This window comes from Puma concolor, chromosome C2 (assembly GCF_028749965.1).
Source record: "Puma concolor isolate L17-30 chromosome C2, mPumCon1.1.hap2, whole genome shotgun sequence".
NCBI classification, from domain to species: Eukaryota; Metazoa; Chordata; class Mammalia; order Carnivora; family Felidae; genus Puma; species Puma concolor.
In genome coordinates, this window is record NC_141675.1 from 46,170,930 (window position 1) to 46,190,806 (window position 19,877).

General features: G+C 38.8%; 2 protein-coding genes across 6 annotated transcripts in view; one reads left to right on the forward strand and one right to left on the reverse strand.

The window, feature by feature from the left end:
* P2RY12 (purinergic receptor P2Y12) overlaps positions 1 to 6,223 on the reverse strand; it is a 46,755-nt gene extending 40,532 nt beyond the window's left edge. For 2 of the 5 annotated variants that reach the window (XM_086674533.1, XM_086674531.1), the window contains exon 1: positions 6,119 to 6,223. The gene's annotated coding sequence lies outside the window, so the exon portion shown is untranslated. Of the gene's footprint in view, positions 1 to 1,141; positions 1,355 to 6,118 lie in introns of those variants that run through there. The other 3 variants (XM_086674534.1, XM_086674532.1, XM_086674535.1) reach the window with 2 other exon arrangements.
* The window catches only part of MED12L (mediator complex subunit 12L), a 340,943-nt gene that overhangs the window by 285,038 nt on the left and 36,028 nt on the right, over positions 1 to 19,877 (forward strand). Inside the window, exons 34-41 of the mRNA XM_086674526.1 lie at positions 1,846 to 1,957; positions 4,099 to 4,188; positions 5,241 to 5,350; positions 5,544 to 5,679; positions 6,488 to 6,649; positions 9,004 to 9,366; positions 12,211 to 12,367; positions 16,174 to 16,385. Of these exons, the coding sequence (XP_086530652.1) occupies positions 1,846 to 1,957; positions 4,099 to 4,188; positions 5,241 to 5,350; positions 5,544 to 5,679; positions 6,488 to 6,649; positions 9,004 to 9,366; positions 12,211 to 12,367; positions 16,174 to 16,385 (1,342 nt within the window). The remainder of the gene's footprint in view (positions 1 to 1,845; positions 1,958 to 4,098; positions 4,189 to 5,240; positions 5,351 to 5,543; positions 5,680 to 6,487; positions 6,650 to 9,003; positions 9,367 to 12,210; positions 12,368 to 16,173; positions 16,386 to 19,877) is intronic.

Consider the following 19,877-nt stretch of genomic DNA (forward strand, 5'->3'; position numbering starts at 1 on the left):
GTATATCCATTTAGTCCCTGTATTCTACACTTAATTACTTTTCATTCTTTTAATTATTTGTTTAAAATACATAGAATTATTTCCAATTCTGTCCTCTTGGGCCTGAAAATAGTTACTAGTATTTTTAACATTTAGGGCTCTTGTTCTAAATATAAAATTTATAAGCCACTTAGTTTAATGTTTTCTTAATTTATTTTAGGCTGTATAAAAGGTTTCAAATAGTTACATTTGCAAACTGACTCTGTTACTGAGAAAGAACAAAGCCATCCTCTGATGTGAAAATATAAATTTAGCACCTCAGGAGTAAAGGGAAATAATGATAATTTCTTCCATTTAGAAAATATATAAAGAACATGTATGGTTCTTATCTCTTAATACTGTTTTAGTAGCTACCACTTATTGAGATCTTATGAAATGCCAACTTTTGTATAAAACTTACCGCATACACACGTGAACTTTAAAATTTTCACAGCAATCAAACATGGTAGGTGTTCTCATTATACCCTTGTTACGATAAAGAAAGGGAGGCATTGAAAAGTTCATTTCTCAAGGACACACAGCTAAGGAATTGTAAAACTAGAGTTAAAACCTAGGTGGTCTGGCTTCTGAGTCTGTGTGCTCTTAAATGAAGTGCACTTTGGTAGAGACCTAGCTTTGCATGTATTTTGTTATCTGGTTGTTTAATGTCTGTCACCTTCGTCAGTGTGAGTTGACCAACCAGATGACTCACTTTTAATTCTGAGAGTTAAGTTTGCTCAAGGGTGAATGTATGTACATTGCCTCCCTTCCCACAGATGGTATTATAGAGTTTAAAGGTGACTCTTCCCAAGTCCGTCTCTCACAGCTCTGCTGTCAGAGGATGAAGCACATTGAAATATTTGGGTCACTTTAAGAATTTTTTTTTTTTTTTTTTTTTTTTTTTTGCAATATAGCAATTAGTTTGTCAATATGATTTGTCAGTTCTCTGATGATTAAAGAAACATTAATAAAATGACAGTTTATAATAGACCTTTTTTTTTTAATCAAATGCCTTAAAACCTGTTAACAAGACAAGGCTTAAGGACATGGTGGGTTACTAAGGAGCTCACTGCTCTTGTATCTTCCAGCCTACGGTGCTGATCTGAGTTCTCCCAATACCCACCCTGTTTGGTCAGAAATGTGCTGAGGGTGCCTCGGTGCCTCAGTTGGTTAGGAGTCTGACTTCGGCCCGGGTCATTATCTCACAGTTCGTGAGTCGGAGCCCCGCATCAGGCTCTGTGCTGACGGCTTGTAGCCTGGAGCCTTCTCTGGACTCTGTGTCTCCTTCAACTTCTGCTCCTCCCCTGCTCACAGTCTGTCTCGTTCTCTTTCAAAAATACACAAACATTAAGAAAAAAAAAAATGTGCTGAAAAATAAAACAAGCTCAGCAATCACAGAGGCCTGTTTCCTTGACCCTGAGATAACAGTTTTGTTTGACAGAAATGTTTAATTTTTCCTCATATGCTGTATGTAAAGTGATACTCATGCAGATATTTGCCTTTTAATTCAGCCAACTATTGTAAAATACAAACTCTCTTCTGCCTGCACTCTCCCAACATGCTCCTGCAGTGTGAATTTATGCTAGTTTGGGAATGCCTTCCAGGGCTAGAGCATGTTAAATTGTTTAGATGCATCACAGTGGCTTTTGATCTTATTAGTAGAGATATGATTTAACTTTTCAAGTAGGGTTTGGCTATTTCCTACTCTCTTCCCTTTTCTTATAATAAAGTAAATAAGAGCCAGTAATTCAAGGGCAAGAGATAGATGTTGCACAGGAGGTAATCCATTCTTTCTAACTAGATCTGTTCTTACTACTTCCTTTGTAGTATGTCTCTTTTGAGTCAACAACCTTTCCTCTCACTGGTCCTTACCTGCCTTAAGGGACAAGATGAACAACGGGAAGGCCTCCTAACATCTCTTCAGAATCAGGTTAATCAGGTAAAGTATACTGGAATTATTAAGCCAGTCAAGTACTTGTCTAATGGCATTAATTTGTTTTTCTTTGAAATACTGAGATTAAACTAATAAGAATACAACGTGTTTTGATTAGAGGCAAGGCATCACAATCCACACCCTATTCTGCTGTTTGGCATTCTAGTTACTGTAAAATTAACAACTTTATAATATTAATTATGCCTTGGATGAATGTGTACTATAAAGACAATATTTAGTGCATTGCATACAACTCTGACATACCTGCTTTTCTCCTGCCCCCGCCCTGTGGGAGAGGTCCTGGGGCAGTGTGTGTTGCAGGCATGGCCGTAACCCAGAGGAACCTCTATCCAGGTTCTCTAGCTGGGCCCCTGCCTCCCTGGAGACTCTTGGCTTGAGTTCTGTCGGTTCAGAAACTCAATTTTGTTTTCTTGCCAGAGCCAGGCCAATGCCAGTTAAATGTAAAGAAGCTCATTTATAAATAAGGCATGATGATTCTTTTTATGAAAAATTTGACTTTTGGCTTTCTACCAACCACAGTGCTCCTGGTCACTCTTTGGGCCACTTGCATTTTGTGTCCTTCAAAGAAACCAGGTGATCACACTAGAAATCGTAATGGGTGGAATTGAACAAAGTAGATAGACTGGTCATGTGGGATGTTTTATCCTGCTACAAAGCCAAATGGAGACTTCCTGTGGCCCTGTGTCTCTAGGACATCATGTCTTTCTCTCGAATGATAGTAGATGAGCATGAATAAGGACACTTAACTCATTTGGTCCTATCATCATTTTCTCCCCTTTGGAGATGAGAGATCTGTCCTTTGTACAGCAGTGGAGTGATCCTTCTAAAATGTAAATCATGTATTAGTCTGGTGCCCAAGATGCTCCAATGTTTCTTACTGTACCTAGGATAAATATTCGGTCTGGGCTTATAAGGGCCTATGGTGATTTGGCCCTGGCTCCCACTTCTGCCTTGTTTCCTACCAGTCATGCCTCCACTGTTTACACTGACCCCATTACTGTCATTGCAACTTGCCAGGCAGATTATCCTTGCAGCGCCTTTGCATCTTTTCTTCGCCTTGCATGGAGGGCTTTCCTCCCAGATGTTATCAGGGTCGGCTCCCTTGCTTCCTCAGGTCTCTGCTCAGGTGTCCCCTCCTCATGGAGGCTGTCCCTGATCACTCGCCAAAAAAAGGACCACGGTCATTTTGTATCCCCTTGCCCTGGTTCATACAGCTTGTTACATTTGACTTAATTTTATTTGTCCTGTTCCCAGAATGTATGCTGTCATACAGCTTTATGTCCCTGCCTTGCACCGTCAGGTCAGGTTTGGGAGAGGACTCCATTGTGATGAGATTCGAGGAATGCTGTCCCCTCACCACGCCGTGTCCTTATATGTGTTGGGCAGGGTTACTTCTGCACGTGACTCATTTAAACTCTTAAGATGATTCTCTGTAGTTAATGTATTTCAGAGCATCCCAGTCGGAGAAAGGGCTTTGCTCTTGCCATCTGATTCTAGGGTGTTGCCACTTGTGGCTTCCCTTTCCTAAGCAGTCCTTCCCTTTTTAACAGTAGTCTGACTTAGTGAAAAGCAGTACATCACTGGACTGACATCAAAGATGTCATATTTTTCAAAATACTATACACTGCCTTTATCAAGGAAGATACACTGTATAGATAAGTCTGTAAGATAGCAAGCCCCCCCTTCAATATAACATGAAAATAGGACCCTTGTTAAATGTCATAGCACGTCCCTAGAAATAGAACACAGGACTGATATAAAGTGTAATTTTGTCTATCCAGTACTTTACAAAATCAATGAAATAGCATTTTAAGTATCTTTATTTTTGTTAGTTTTTAACTTCATAATCCTTTAAAGCTTTTTCTAAGACTTCCTAACAGAATTGTAAATTGATAAGAGTTTTCTTCTTCCATCTAGAAAGGCATTGAACAAGAAATAGCTCCATTTCTGTCTGTGTGGAAGAAGGGAAGGAAAGTTAAAATTTTACTTAGCTTTTTTAATTAATTTTTTAAACTCAGAAGTTATTCTTGACAGTAAGAAGCACAATGTAACTTTCAATATGAGAAAAAAAAATCAATTTTCATAGGGAAAATAAGTTTTGTTTTTTTGTTAATTTACTGACTTAGATTTTAAGTAATTGGAGAGAAGAACGATACCAGGATGACATAAAAGCACGGCAGATGATGCATGAAGCATTGCAACTTCGCCTAAATTTGGTAAGGGGCATTTTTCTAGTATTTTCTCTCTGTTCCACTTAACTAAATGTGAAAATAACTCTAGCTTTCCACTTCTTCTGTGGTCATGGTCTTCTCACAAGGTGAGACCTTCCACTATTGGTTCTCTCTCTCTGCCATAACTTCCCTGCCTTTCACGCGCACTGTTCTCCTGGCTGCTGACCTTCCTGTCTGGGCTGGCTTCTAGAGAGCAATAGGCATTTTGGGCATTGGTTTGCTTTCTGCACCCTCCTGCCCCCCGGGAATTGCTCCTTCTTGTCAGTTGGTGCTCTGAGGAGGTCTGAGAAGGCTACTAAATTGAGAGGAATTAGCTTTTATTACACTCATTTGAAGATCATGTAAAAATGTGCCTTAAGTTGAATTTTTGGCAAACTTTCCATCACATTGATCATAAAAACAAATTCAACAGGGAGGTTTTATAGACATTTACAGACACATTGCACATTTCTTTGAATTTCTCTTTTCCCACTGGACAAGCCTGAATGAAGGCTACTCTGGAGGAAGGATTGCCTGATTTTTGGCAGTTGTTTTTAAACTTAATTTCCACACATGAATGCGTAGACCTGGGGGCCCAGCCGAGCCCCTGCTTGTCAGTTCTTCTGTGTTACTGGATATTTGCAAGTGTTGTTATGACAACAGACTTAGATCCAATAGTAATTTAACAGCATCAAGTGTAGATAATCAACTTACCTGATTTTGACCTATTCAGATTTAACTAATTTTATGTCATAAAACCAGGTATCACAAAAGGTTAGGATTAAAAGAAAAGTAATTTCCCTATTATTTGATTCTTATTGGCCTCCTGCCCACACTCACGTTCCTCCTCTCCTCTTCCCTCCCCTTTTTTTCAATGACCAAATTCCTATGCTGAAAGAATCATAAAGAGTGAGAAATAGGTAGCTAGGTAAGAGAGAAGACACGTTAATCCATAAAGCGGAGTGTGTTTGTTTTTTAAAAAAAAAAATCAAAATTGGCTGCATAAAGTGATGGGGATGGCATTTGTAATAAAGTTTTGTTGTATTTTTTTGTGCTAGGTAGGAGGAATGTTTGACACGGTGCAGAGGAGCACCCAGTGGACAACAGACTGGGCCCTCCTCCTGCTTCAGATCATAACTTCTGGAACTGTTGACATGCACACTAACAAGTATGTTCTTATTTCAAATTTACTATTCTGTACACGTGCATGGTAGAAGCTTTGCAATAGTGACTACAAATTGTGCCACATCTTATTCTCTAGGTACCATCAAAAGCTCTGTGCCTTAAATAAAAATGCTCCTTCGTTAAGAGTATTTGGCTTTTACTTTATAGTGAAAATAATTATTTCTTCCCACTCTTAGTGAATTATTCACAACAGTTCTTGACATGCTGGGTGTGTTAATCAATGGAACATTAGCCTCAGACCTATCAAATGCATCCCCCGGGGGATCTGAAGAGAACAAACGTGCATACATGAATTTAGTAAAGAAACTGAAGGTAAGCTTATGACCTGCTTATATATCATGATCTCAAATAGTTTATGCATTTGTTATTTACTGCATTTTATCTTAATTTATTATGTGTTAAATTAGATGTTATTTATTGCATTCAGTTAAAATTATGTGATTATTTTGCTATTTGTCTCACCTCAGCTTGCTGGTACTCAAAAGCATATAGCTTGAAGGTATTTCTTAAATTATATTCACAAAATGTTTAACTTTTTAAGGAACTTTAGAAATGTAAGTCAAATATATAAGAAAAATGCCGCCGTTGGATTTAAGATAAATCCATGCTTGGACTGGTGCCTCTAATTGAAAAATAACCATTTGCACTGATATTTCTAAACCCAATTCATTTGACTAACCGCTAACACAATTTTTGAAATAAACTGTAAACAAATGGTGCAGAGAAAGATCAATATATCTGCCGACCTTACCAGTAAAATAACCAGTGAGTATCTTGAGGTCTGACCCTGGATTGGAGCATGTGTTCTGTGCTGCTGCTTCTGCCTTCTGATGGCAAATACTACCCTGGATTTTTGTCACTTCAGCACTGTGATGTTTGTTGTGTAACCAGGGTTCCATTATGTGTGTTCTATTTTCTACTTAAATAGAAGAAATGAAACATACTCACTACTCTAATTGAAAGCTGCATAATCGACCATGTTCAAGGTTAAAGAACAGTCTTGTCATAAAAAAGGAAATGTTTCAGAGAGAAACTTCCTTCTTGCTAACTTTTGCCTTCATTGTAATTTCTGTCCCACTTGTCTCTTTTTGTTTTTTTTTTTTGTTTGTTTGTTTTTTAGAAAGAGCTAGGAGACAAGAGATCAGAAAGTATTGACAAAGTTCGACAGTTGCTACCTTTGCCAAAACAGACATGTGATGTCATTACTTGTGAACCTATGGGTTCCTTGATTGACACAAAGGGAAACAAAATTGCTGGATTCGACTCCATAGATAAAAAACAGGCAAGAGTAAATGTTTGTTTCTTATATATATTTTTTCTTATTTTCCCAAAGGGTATATGAAATATCTCAATTTTACAGTTTCTTGATTTTTTTTTTTAAGTATTTTCTTATCCTTTAAATGCATTGGTCATGGACATTATTATATAGATCTTTGTTTAAAACTTTATGTGAGGGGCACCTGGTGGCTCAGTTGGTTGAGTGTCCGACTTCAGCTCAGGTCGTGATCTGCCATCTAGTGAGTTCGATCCCTGCGTCGGGCTCTGTGCTGACAGCTCAGAGGCTGGAGCCTGCTTTGGATTCTGTGTCTCCCTCTCTCTCTGCCCCCAACCCACTCGAATTCTGTCTCTCTCTCAAAAATAAATAAACATTAAAAAAAATTAAAAAAAACTTTATGTGAATTTCTGAAGCCACCAAGGGAAAACTAAGTGAAAGGTTAGTGTTTAAAAGAAAAAAGAAAAGAGAAAAAAAAAAAAGGCAGGGGGTGCCTGGGTGACTCAGTGGGTTGAGCATCCGACTCTTGATTTCCACTCAGGCCAGGATCTCATGGTCATGAGATCAAGCCTTTCCTTTCAGTTTAGAATTGGAAACAATGTATATATATAGATAAGAAAAAATTGATTGATAAAGTCTTTATGTTGTAAGCTATTTTGAGTAAAAAATATTTTTAGAGTAATGTTACTTAATTTTCTCATCAATTAAACAATATTTTAACAAACACTTGTTTTATGTATGCTATTAAACAAGTTTCCCTTAAACACAAGAAGAGTGATCAGTTATTCTTTCAATGAACATTGAGCAACCACAAATTTGTGAAATCACAGATATGAAAGACAGAGCTCCTGCCCTTAAGCAGAAGTGGATAGACAATTACCATGTGGTACACAGTGTTAGGGGACCCTGAGAAGGAGCCATCACACTCAGATAAGGAGTAGGTAGTCAGAATAGGGTCTCCAGGAAAACTGAGCGTTGAATTATTTTGAAAGATTAAGAGTTAGCTAGGAAGTAGGGAACAGTCTGGTACAGGCCAATGGAAGAGTTTTTGCAAAGGTATGAAGGAGTGTGGTTCCTAGGAGAAAGGCAATACTTAATTAATTCACAGTAACTAGAGTACTTCTACCAGTATGGTTGTAGAGATGGAAAAAGCTAGCATTGTGGGCATGTTGATTTTGCAGTGTCATTGGGCTCTCTAGTGGTGAGACATCTTGAACCCATTAGGATATATGGTCTTTGCACCTAGGAAAGAGGTCTAAACTCTAGGCAAGTATTAGGAAACAGTCCATTTATACATGATAAATGAGCCTTCATTTTGCATAAATCCATCCACGTAGATAAGAACAGGAGCATTCGTATCTTGTGGAATGCCTGAGTAGTTATTTTTGTGGTTATTCTGAGGAAAAATATTTTCAAGTTGGTATCCCAGGGAAAGTACAAGAGACATCACCAATTAATGTTAAAAATAAGAAACCTTTGTTTTCAGAAGCATAGTAACATCTCCTCTTGTTAACTCATTAGAGGTAATCTTGTATTGAAGGGACTTTATTTGTACCTGTTGTCACAAGTTATGTCTGTAAGAATATTCCCTAACTATTCAGAAACTGGCTTATTAAGTACATGGAAGATTCCTGTATTGAATCAAGTCCATACATGTTTGGATTGAAGTAAATTTGAGCCCAAGTAGAGGTTGACAATAACTTGACTCTCAAGTTTTGCTTTATCTTAAAAACAACAAAATAAATTGCAAATGCTTGTAACTGATTATAATTCAATACAGTAAGATCAATATTGCAGTATTTTTTAGAAAATATTTTTTCCTGAAAAACAACAGCAGCAAAAAATACTAAATGAAAAGCACCATTTTATTTGTTTATTCATTCATTCATTCATTCATTCATTCATATTAAGTTTATTTTTGAGAGAGAGAGAGCGCATGCGTGTGAGTGGGGGAGGGGCAGAGAGAGAGAAGAAATGGAGAGAGAATCCAAAAAATCTCGTGAACTCACGAACCGGGAAATCATGACCTGAGCTGAAGTCAAGTTAGATGCTCAACTGACTGAGCCACCAGGTACACCGAAAAATACCAATTTGCAGTAATATATACTCAACCACGTGGTGTTGAGCATCACATGTATAAAGAACCACAGAACTGACTTTAAAGGTCTGAATTCTAGCTGCAGCTTTCCAGTGATGTAGCCTTGTAACCCTGAATCAATGTGTTTCCCCATGTGCTGTATGCTAGGGTTCTCTAAGGCATGCAGCCAGCCAGAATATTCTGTGTATCCTTGTCCTAAGCAAGCTTGGGCTCTCGGTCAGGGAAAGATCTGAACGTGTGTTCACAGAGCATTATTTCACCACAGGGTCTTCAGGTGTCTACAAAGCAGAAGGTGTCCCCATGGGATTTGTTTGAGGGTCAGAAGAACCCAGCTCCTCTGTCTTGGGCCTGGTTCGGGACTGTCCGAGTGGACCGAAAGGTGATCAAGTACGAGGAGCAGCATCACCTGCTGTTGTATCACACACACCCCATGCCCAAGCCCCGAAGTTACTACCTCGAACCGCTGCCCCTGCCTCCCGAGGAGGAAGAGGAGGAGCCCACATCTCCCATCTCTCAGGAACCAGAGCGGAAATCAGCTGAGCTGTCAGATCAGGGAAAAACCGCAACAGATGAAGAGAAGAAAACAAAAGGAAGGAAGCGCAAGACGAAATCAAGCTCAAGAGTTGACGTGAGTGTGAGAAGTAGGGAGGTCTTTGGCTCATTGGCATCTAGTGAGAGATTTAATAGTGCCCAGATTCTTTTCCTAGAAACATTATGAAGAGCATTATCATCCTTCTTGTAACAGTTGTAATCTTCACAAAGCTCTATTTTAATTAATAGAATGGCACATGAATAGTGACTTGTCACAGAGGACAGGATTATAGCTTGTGATTTTTTTCCTTCTCTACTTTTCACTATTTTAAGTTTGGGCTTCCATTGTGAGTAGTATTTAATTAATATTTCAGTGCCTCATCGTTTCTCACATTTGAAACTTGAATTGTTTAGACCCGTAAAAGCTCATCATCTTACATATTTTTATTATAAGACATGTCGAAAATACTTACCGTATTTTGAGCACTTGATAATGGTAGTAGATTAATATGGAAAACTATTTGCATTTCCCTAGCTAACATTCCATCTAATATATCCAATAGGATGTTTCTGAGATTTCATATTTTACTATTTCACCTTAACTTCCTATATATTTTACCTCTTTCACAGATTTTCAGACTTTATAAAAGATGAACACAATTTTAAAAAGTCCTGTTCCTTGTTTTCCTATTAGTCTTCCCTACCTCTACCAACATTTTCTTGAAAACAACAGAAATCATTGAGATGGCAATTTGGGAATAATTTTATAACATTTATAGAGTGAATGTGTAAGGTATCTTTACAATTAATTCACCTAGAAAATACTTGAGAGAGAATTTACAACATTTTTCTACATAATGCAAGGGTATTCTTGTTGTACCGTGGAAGATATAATCATAATTGTATGTCTAATAATTATCTAATAGGGTTAGGGTTATGTCTAATAATTATGTCTAATAATTATCATGTCTAATAATTATCACTTACCTATATCAGAACCACAACGTATCTTTTCCTAGCTGATAGCTTGGTGATTAACATTTTTCTAGGGAAGACGACCATCGCTTTTGGATACCATTGAATGGTAGTGCCCTCTTCTCATACCTTCTACCAATATTCTTCCTACCAATATTCCTTTGTCTTGAAGAGGTGCTTAATAAGGTCCAGACTGCCACTCCCCAGAATCTGGACTCCTAGGCTGTTAGTCTACATGGATAAGTTTCTGTTATTTTCAGAATAACACCCTCTTAAAAGCCTGAAAATTCCTCTCATTTTCCAAGTGAGCCCTGGTAATATCCCTTCCTCCCATACTACTTCTGAAACTGTCCCTTTCTAGTGGGTTGTATTTCAGGGATCTGAGGTTTTGTTTTTCCTTTATCCTTTAGGGCTACATGGAAAGAAGCGGGGTGGGTAGGTAACTGGGACATTCAGGTGTGATCCTTAGAGACTTTGCATGTCCCATAAGGAAGACAAAGCCCAAGTGCAGGAAATGGGAAGCAGGCAGATGGCAGAGAGTCTGCTTCATTTGTGTACTGGCTTGAATAGTGGAAATAAGATACCATCTAGGCCAGGGACTGGTCCTGAAGTATTGTGCGTCTTTATGGCCTCATTCTCATCCAGACCCAGCATATCGAGAAAGATTCCTAAAATGACCTAAGATGAAATGATCTGGAGAATGAGCATCTGAAGATGTTCTTTCACCTGTGGGCAGTGGTCAATATTGACGTGCTTTTAGTATTTTAAAAACAAACTTCAGAAGTGATCCTTTTCCATCTTCCCCCCACTGAAGCCAAGTACATTTTTTTCTGCCAAACATTGACAAACTTTACTATAGGGGGTTTAAATAAAAAAAGTGCATAGACAAAAAGGTGTTTAGGAAACTTGCTACAATACCTACATCCTGGGTCCCCAGGGAAGCAAGGGAGCGATTACTGGGTAGGCTAGAGGGGTAGAGGCACGGTGTTTGCCACCTGCATGCCCATACCCACCCCGAACATAATAGTTCTGGTGACATGTTCTGCAGGGGACTAGGGAGCCCCAGACTAGGGGCAAGATGGAAGCAGGGGGTGTGGTGGGCAGCCTTGGGGCTTTAGTTAAGGAACCGACAGAAGTGCTTGGTGCCATCGTCTTAGGGCAATTTGTTGCTGGCATCCGCAACGGGGAATTTGTAGCCATAGGTGAGTTCCTCAGCACACAGGATGCAGGGCAGGGCAAAGATGTTGATGTGTTCCTGGCCCTCCGCCTGGATCACTTGGGAGGGGCAGTTGGGCTCACCTAAGTGGTTGATGAAGTGGCAGCATTGCCATGCCTTGTGGCCTCCACCGTGTCAAAGCCATCTATAGAGAACATGTAGCACCTAATACCCTTCCCATCATAAAACTTCTGCTTGTCAGCACAGAATGAATGACAGTACCAGTGTACTCAATGACCATCCCGTCGGCATCGAAGTTTTGTTTAAAAAATAGGCCCGTCCCATGGATGGCATATCTGTAGACATCCACACAGCCTCTTTGGATGTCTTCTTGAGTGCATGGCCACGGGCAGCTCCAGGCTGGCAGCATGTCTGGTTGATCTGAGCTGCACCTCATCCTCTTCCTCATCCCGGGTGGTCTCCCTCAGGGAGCATCAGGTGCTAGGATGCCAGGAAGTTCAACATGTCAAAGATGCACTTCCGGACATAGACCTCTGCACAGGCCACCCTGTGGGGATTTAGGGGTCGAAGCCAAGTACTTTCTTATTCTAAAGTTTTTACCCAAATGAGTGTCTTGCAAAAGAATATGTTGACACTCTTGCCTTGTGTCTTCACCTCTATAAAAAACAGCCTTGCTCACTGGGATAGAAGCTGGCTTGAAGAATGTGATAGGAGGAATTTGCATTAATTACCTATAGTTTGTGGAGTTAAATAACTTTATTGTTATTATCTTTTCTCTTTATTTTGAAGGAGTATCCACAGAGCAACATATACCGAGTGCCTCCTAACTACTCACCCATTTCCTCCCAGATGATGCACCATCCGCAGTCCACCTTATGGGGCTATAACCTCATGGGTCAGCCCCAGCAGCCGGGTTTTTTTCTTCAGAACCAATCTCTTACTCCAGGTATGTGAAGAGAGAGTGCAGTCGGGTCCCTCTGAGACATGAAGTAGCTTGGGGTTTAACCGGAAATCTCTGTAAAACTTAGAAGATGCCATAACTGAGTACTCCGTTGACGTTTCTGTAATCCTCTCTGCTCGGAGTGGTTTTTCTTCTAATAATATGAAGGTGTTTTATTTTATTTTTTTAATGTTTCTTTTAATATATTTTTGATTGTCGCATAGATGAATATATTCTAAGAATCAAACAATACCTGAGCGTATACAGTAGTAATCCAATATGTGCCCAATTTGGGGGTGTTCCTCAAGTGTTAAAATAAGGTTTTAATTACTAGTTTATGTACTGAGTTGGGAATTTTCATTCAGTGTTAGAAGGAAATTAGCTACTGATGAAAATGTACAATATCCGATAAAAAGTTGATAAGAGTTGTATGTTGTGAAATTTGTGTATGTTTTGATGAGATAAAATTCTTACCAGTGTTTTAAGTAATTAGTCAATATTGTGAAGCATCTTTATTTTCTCATGTGATGAATTGTAAATTGCTTATACCATGAAGGATCTCAGAAATTTAGTTCAGCAAGTAGACTGAGTTATCAAACAAGGAAAACTACCATCTCTCTAATTTTAGTATTGCTTTAATTCCAGCCCAAGTATATTTTATATCTGAAATGAACATGTCCTAAATAAAAAAATCTCTTAGAACTGAATTTAATTTTCTTTCTAAAAGAAAATTTGCTTGTTTCAACAGAGTAGCTTATTTTGAGGTCTTACTCTGCATGTTATGATTTTTACTGTAATTAAAGTATGACATTTGAGGCCTAGGAAAGACATTTTTTTATTCTTGGCTCATGGGAGAATCCATATTTCGCCATCTAAATTAGTGGTTCAGAGGGCTGGTCTGGAAGTTATACATCTAGGTTCAAGTCTGGTTCTACCACTCTCCTACTGTATAACATTGGGTTTTGGTTTCTCTGTGCATCAGCTTGATTATCTGTAAAATGGATATGCTAATATATACCCTCATAGGGTAGGGGATTCAATTATTTATTCAACAAAATTTACTGAACTTCATAATGTTCCAGACTCTGTTTGGGGTGGTAAGAGACTATAGTAAAGAAAATGGATAAAAATGTTCATTCTTCTTTGAGTGATGAAATAAGGTTTATATCATACACATACACACAGAGTATAACTTAAAATTGTTTTTAACGTTTATTTTTGAGAGAGAGAGACATAGTGTGAGTGGGGGAGGGACATAGAGGGAGACACAGAATCTGAAGCAGGCCTCAGGCTCTGAGCTGTCCACACAGAGCCCAATGCAGGACTCGAACCCACAAACCGATATGCGAGATCATGACCTGAGCCGGAGTTGGACGTTTAACCAACTGAACCACCCAGGAGCCCCTAAAGTAAACTTTTGAAAATGTAGCACACAGAAGATGATCTAACCCAGCAAACATGCTCAGTAAAAGATCTTAACATATTCCTACCTCAGGGCTTTTGCACCTGCTGGCTCCTGTGCCTGTAGTGCTCATCCTTAAGTATTTTACATGGCTCACTGCCTCCCTCCTATGGGTTTGGTCAGATACCATTTTCTCACTGGGCTTCCACTGACCGCTCTGTTTTAAATGGTAAGCCACAGCCCTTCCCTGAACCCTGTTTCCCTCTGCTTTCTATTTCCCCGTGGCATTAGCATTTGGTTATACACTATATATTTTACTTACTTACTGGTTTATTATCTGTCCTTTTCAGAATGTAAGCTCTGGTAGGGCAGGCATTTTTTCTGTTAAGGTTACTGTAGTCTCCTGAGAACTTAAAGCAGCCTCTGGCTTTTAGTAAGCTCTTAAAAATTGGTTCTTGAGTGAATGAATGTAGACCACAAAGAGCGAACTAGACAATAATAAATGTGGAAAATAATGCATGTTCTCTCTTTTGAACTTTATTTTTTCAGTTCTAAGGTTCTTGTGAATTTGTAGCATTTTTAAACACCAGGGCTGTGTGAATTAAAGGTTCACTGTTTCATAATGACATATACTCTCTTTCCCTTAGAATACTATAAGCAGGGTTTATAAGTTAAGGAACCTTAGGTATTAGGTGAGTTTTAAGGATGTGTAAGAAAAAATATTAAGGAAAATGAAGACACATAGGGATTTTATATGTGTGATTTTTTTTTTAAATATGAGTCCTGGGGCGCCTGGGTGGCGCAGTCGGTTAAGCGTCCGACTTCAGCCAGGTCACGATCTCGTGGTCTGTGAGTTCGAGCCCCGCGTCAGGCTCTGGGCTGATGGCTCAGAGCCTGGAGCCTGTTTCCGATTCTGTGTCTCCCTGTCTCTCTGCCCCCTCCCCCATTCATGCTCTCTCTCTCTCTGTCCCAAAAATAAATAAACGTTGAAAAAAAAAATTAAAAAAAAAAATAAAATATGAGTCCTATGAAGTTACAGAAGAGTATGTACAGTATGCTTTTCATTAATATATAGTTAAAATGCAAAGAATTATGCCCCCTCAGTATACACGTGCAGACATATACCCAGCCACTCGCCCTTCTACAATTTGTCTTTCTTTGTCATGTATACATGCCGGTTTGGTAAAGTTATAAGGAAATGTTAACATTTGGTGAGAGAAAGAAGGTGAGAAAAGTAATTAGGAATATGCAGAGGGCTTCAGGGATAGTTACTTTATTTCTTTAGTTGGCTCAAAGGTACAAAATTATAGAAACGTTAGGAAAATTCAAACAACGTGAAATGTAGTCTGGTCCTTAGAGTTTCCTTTATCTGTAAAATGAGCTCATTAAGTTTTTACGTATTAGTATAGTTCCAGTTCTTCAATAAAATTTACCTTGCCGTATGTTACCTGAGTTGACTTTCCTCTTTTTTCCAAATGTGCTTCAAATGCTGCTGAATGACTTCATAAACCATGCTGCTGGCTGTGGGTTTGTGTCTTTAAAAGAATGTGGGTTTTTCAAGTGAATAGCTTTACAATGTTTCTTTCACCATACAACTTGTTTAAAAGAAAAAAGATAACACATCTCTTGGGAGATATTTATATAGAGGTTTTCTTACACATATAGTAAAGTATATAAAATCTGGTAAATGAAGGATTGGCACCTAGTTTTAAGCCAGCAAATGTTGAAAATTTTTTTCCCAAACTCTGAAAGGCATTTGACAAATTATATATGCAAATATGTTGAGGATTTCCTTTGGTTTCTCAAGGATCTCTACAAATAACATTTCTTGTTTGATTTCTGTCCTTCAAAAAAGATGTGTTTTGTCTTTGAGTCATGGTGTTTGAAGTTTCCAAGCCTTTCAAGTTTTCAAAGTATTTCTTGCGTCTCTTCTACAAAAGGGGCATTTTCATTTTGCTATCGTCACAAAACTTAAATATCATGAGCTTTAAATTTATTTGAGATTACAAAAGAGTTTCTATGACTGACTTAGGACGCCTGGCAAAATATACCATGAAGGCGGTACACTTTATGCAGGTAATGTGTTCCTGAAGGCCTTGCAGGGTTTAAAACCCACTTGGTTCCAAAATTACACCCTTGAGTCTGTTTCAGGGATTTCAGGTTATCAACTGAAGTGGGGCTTCTATGAAGTCACTGAAATACTATAATTCACTCCTACATCACTCCTCCCCATCATTTGGAAATTGTGCAGTTCTCCACAGACCTTTAATATTTATGTGGGGTGAGGCGGGCCTTATTTTCCATTTGCTCACAAAGGCTTAGAAGGTAAGGTTCCTGTGTTTTGATAAAACAAGGAAGAAGTGTTGTATTAACATGCACAGAGAACCCTTCTTTCTGGTTGCTTTGGTAGGTGGTTCTAGATTGGACCCCACGGGCTCCTTCGTCCCAACGAATACCAAACAAGCTCTGTCCAACATGCTGCAGCGGCGCTCGGGGGCCATGATGCAGCCGCCGCCCCTCCACGCCATCACATCGCAGCAGCAGCTGATACAGATGAAGCTTCTGCAGCAGCAGCAGCAGCAGCGGCTTCTCCGGCAAGCCCAGGCTCGACCTTTCCAGCAGGTTTGTCCAGATCCAGCAATGGAGTCCTCTGTGTTTTGGTAGCGCCTCTAGTTGGGGATGAGTGTGGGGTATGTGGCATATCCCTCCTGCCTGTGTATCCCCGAAATCGTATATGAGTGCAGGCTTGCCTCTCCTCCAGGCTTGTAAATACTTTTCCTCCCGTGTATTTTGCTATTATCACTGATCAGATGAGAACTTTGGAAGTATCTTAAGTTCATTAAAAGTATGCCTTTAGAACAAAAACAAGGGCTGATGACTTTCTAGTCACTTAGAAGCAGCAGGTTTTTCATCCTTGTAGTGACCCTCGCTGAGCCCTCTTTCCCTATAATTAGCACCATATTCTGTACTCCTTCGAGCTTTACTTTCATGTATTTTTAGTAGATTTATTACCCTGAAGTTGTATCTCTAAAATCCTGATGGTTCTTAGGTTTCTCCCTGTAGTTCCCTGCATAGATTCTACGTTCAGTATGTGCTTAATAGTAAGACCTATAGCAAAGAATATAGTACAAATAATAGTCAGTGTATAGATACCTTCAATTTCATTCTTGAATTCATACTGCTGTTTTTATGCCTTCTAACTCAATTGTCTTTAACTTTTGAGATGACAGTGATTGTTTTACAAGACAATGGTGGCCATCATACACAGCATAGTTATTGGCTCATGAAGCCCACACGTCTGTACAAATAAATAAAATAGAAAAGGAGGTGAAATTGGGACTTTTTTTTTTAAGCCAGTTTCTACATACTTTTAGTACTTTGCAATTTTGCTAAAAAATATTAGTGATGATGATAATAGCAGCTAACACCAGTAGAGCACTTACTATTTGCCAAAACATTTCTAAGCCCTTTAAATGTGTTAGTTATCTTAGATCCCACAATAACCCACAACAACGCTGTGATTTAGGTACTTTCTTGAACCTCAAAGGAAGTAGCCAATCTGCATGTGTATCCTGCTTTAAAAGAAACCATAAAACTTTCAGATGAGCAAGAAATTTTAATGCTTCTACAAATATTCTTTGTATTTTGGATAACTTTCTAGGCATGTGTCCATTATATAACTTAGGACATTTTTGCAGTCAGTCCATCCACTTAGTGATTTGGGCGTTTGAGGGTGGGAGGGTTAGTTATATATTCTTAAAAATGGTTTTGTTTTTTACCTATATTATAAGGACAGGGAAGACGAAACTAGTTCAATTGTATGGGGATGCAAAGCCCAGTCACTGCATGCTTTTCTCTTTCAGACCTCTAGCAATTGCTCAAACTCCCTGGGTGTTAGGTAAGGGGCCTGAGTTGCTTCTTACACAGAAATGATGAGGATTGGATATCAAGAAATAGTTATTTTGTTTAAATAAGCAGCAATTTTAAAACGTGAGCCATTAAAAACCTCAGTAGGATTTTAGCTATTCTTGGGGATGAACAAAAATATAGTATTGTTTCAAGTCCTTGTCAAGATTATACAAAAAACTTGCTGTACATTGAGTAACCATCCCCACAGCATGAATTCAGTTCCCTTTTAATTTAATGTACAACTAAGTAAAACTTGCCTTCCAATAAGTTTATTTTTTTATGTCTACTTTTTGTTTCTTTTTATGGAGAGAGAGAGAGAGTGAGAGCATGAGTCAGGGAAGGATGGAGAGAAAGGGAGAGAATTCAAAGCAGGCTCCGCACTGTCAGCACAGAGCCTGATGCAGGGCTTGACTCATAAACCGTGAGATCATGACCTGAGCTGAAATCGAGTCAGACACTTATCCGACTTAGCCACCCAGGCACTCCTCTTTTTCTGATTCTTTTTGCTAACTCCTTTTTTCCCCTTTTTTTTCTTTTTCTTGTTACTCTTTTATTATTTTTTTTTAATATTTCTTAATGATTGTTTATTTTTGAGGGGGAGAAAGGAATAGACAGGGAGACAGAGGATCCAAAGCAGGCTCTGTGCTGATAGCAGAGAGCCCAACGTTGGGTCAAACCCACAAATCGTAAGATCATGACCTGAGCCGAAGTCGGACGCTTAACCGACTAAGCCACCCGCCCTTCCTGTTACCCTTTTTGTTTTACCATTCTTCAAGTGTTAGATATTTGAGGGGAAATAACATTTTTTTTTTAAGGAAGAGACATACATGCATGGTGCAGTGGTATGGTTGAATGGTCCTACACAAAGTCAGTGAGATTATACGTAGCATTTGTCAGAGTGCCTGTACCTAGGAGGTCCCGAGGAAATGTTAGTTCCTCTCCTTTCATGTACAAACTATTAATATACCTGGATTCTAGTTAAATCTGGTATTGTGGCAGAAAAAAATTCTGTGGTAATCCTTAAAAAACTAGAATAAGAGCAGAATGATTTGGAATATTTGTGATGTTGATAAATTGTTTTAATGTATGGTTCTGGATGCAGTTGTTTTTCTAATAAGTACTCACTTATGTCCTTCGTGATAAGAAATGATGGAGAAATGTTCATTCTCATTTTGGCCAGGACCCAGTTAAATGCCTACACATAATGTGATTCTCTCTAGCTACATAAGCACTTGTGATATCTTTTTCTCTTGTGAAATAGAAATCATTGATCTTCTTATCCTTAGCAATTCTTTAATTCTGGGAATCCATTAACTTAAGTGTAACAAACATGTTGGAGAATTTCAGACATCAGGTCTTATACTCTGTATCATGTTTACATGGTAGTGAGCGGAGGGTAGAAATTTATGAAAGGCTTATCAAACGAATGTATGTTTTGGGAAACTATTTCCAGGATCCTAGAGCTTCCTAGTAGCCTTAATCCTTAGCAGTCTGATTTTAATCCACAAACTCCTCTCAGCCATCCTTCTAGTGCTTCCAGAATCTGCTTCCAGCAGTGATCTCTACTGTGGTTCTTCTGAAAACCTAGCTGGGGCATGACAGGATGTAAATTCCTGGATTCTGGATATGTCTCATACCTTATGGAACCCTCTTTGCCTCTTCCCATCTTAATGGAAACAAGGTGATATATATAGGAGTCATCCAGCCTTAGATGGTGCACAAGAAAACTTCAGTTCCATTATAAATTAACTCTGTGTCCACTGCAGAAACTGAATATCAGCCTCAGTTGGTCATGGAAGTTTCTGTTATGGATCATTCTTATATTTCCTAAAGAACGTATTAAGACATTGGTATAGTGTCCAGAAAACAAATGCTTAAATAGCATGGATATTGTTAAGTCTTTTTAATCACATTATCTGGTGTAATGGTTGTAATTGAGTGTATTTTCTTAGAGCTTTACTACCTATCAGTATGCATAAAGATATGTTGGCAAGGAAACTTGCTTTCATTGTTTTTAGTTAGTCTTCATCCAGGAAAATAAAAGTGATCTGCTTCCCATCCCTTACTTGATGTCCCTTATCTAAATGGGACTCAGTGCCGTGATTGTGTTGCCCTTTTGTGCCTCAGAGCCTCATCTATACAGTGGAGCCAATGCAGTATTTACGTTACAGAGTTCTTGTGAAATTAATGTTTTAATACATGTAA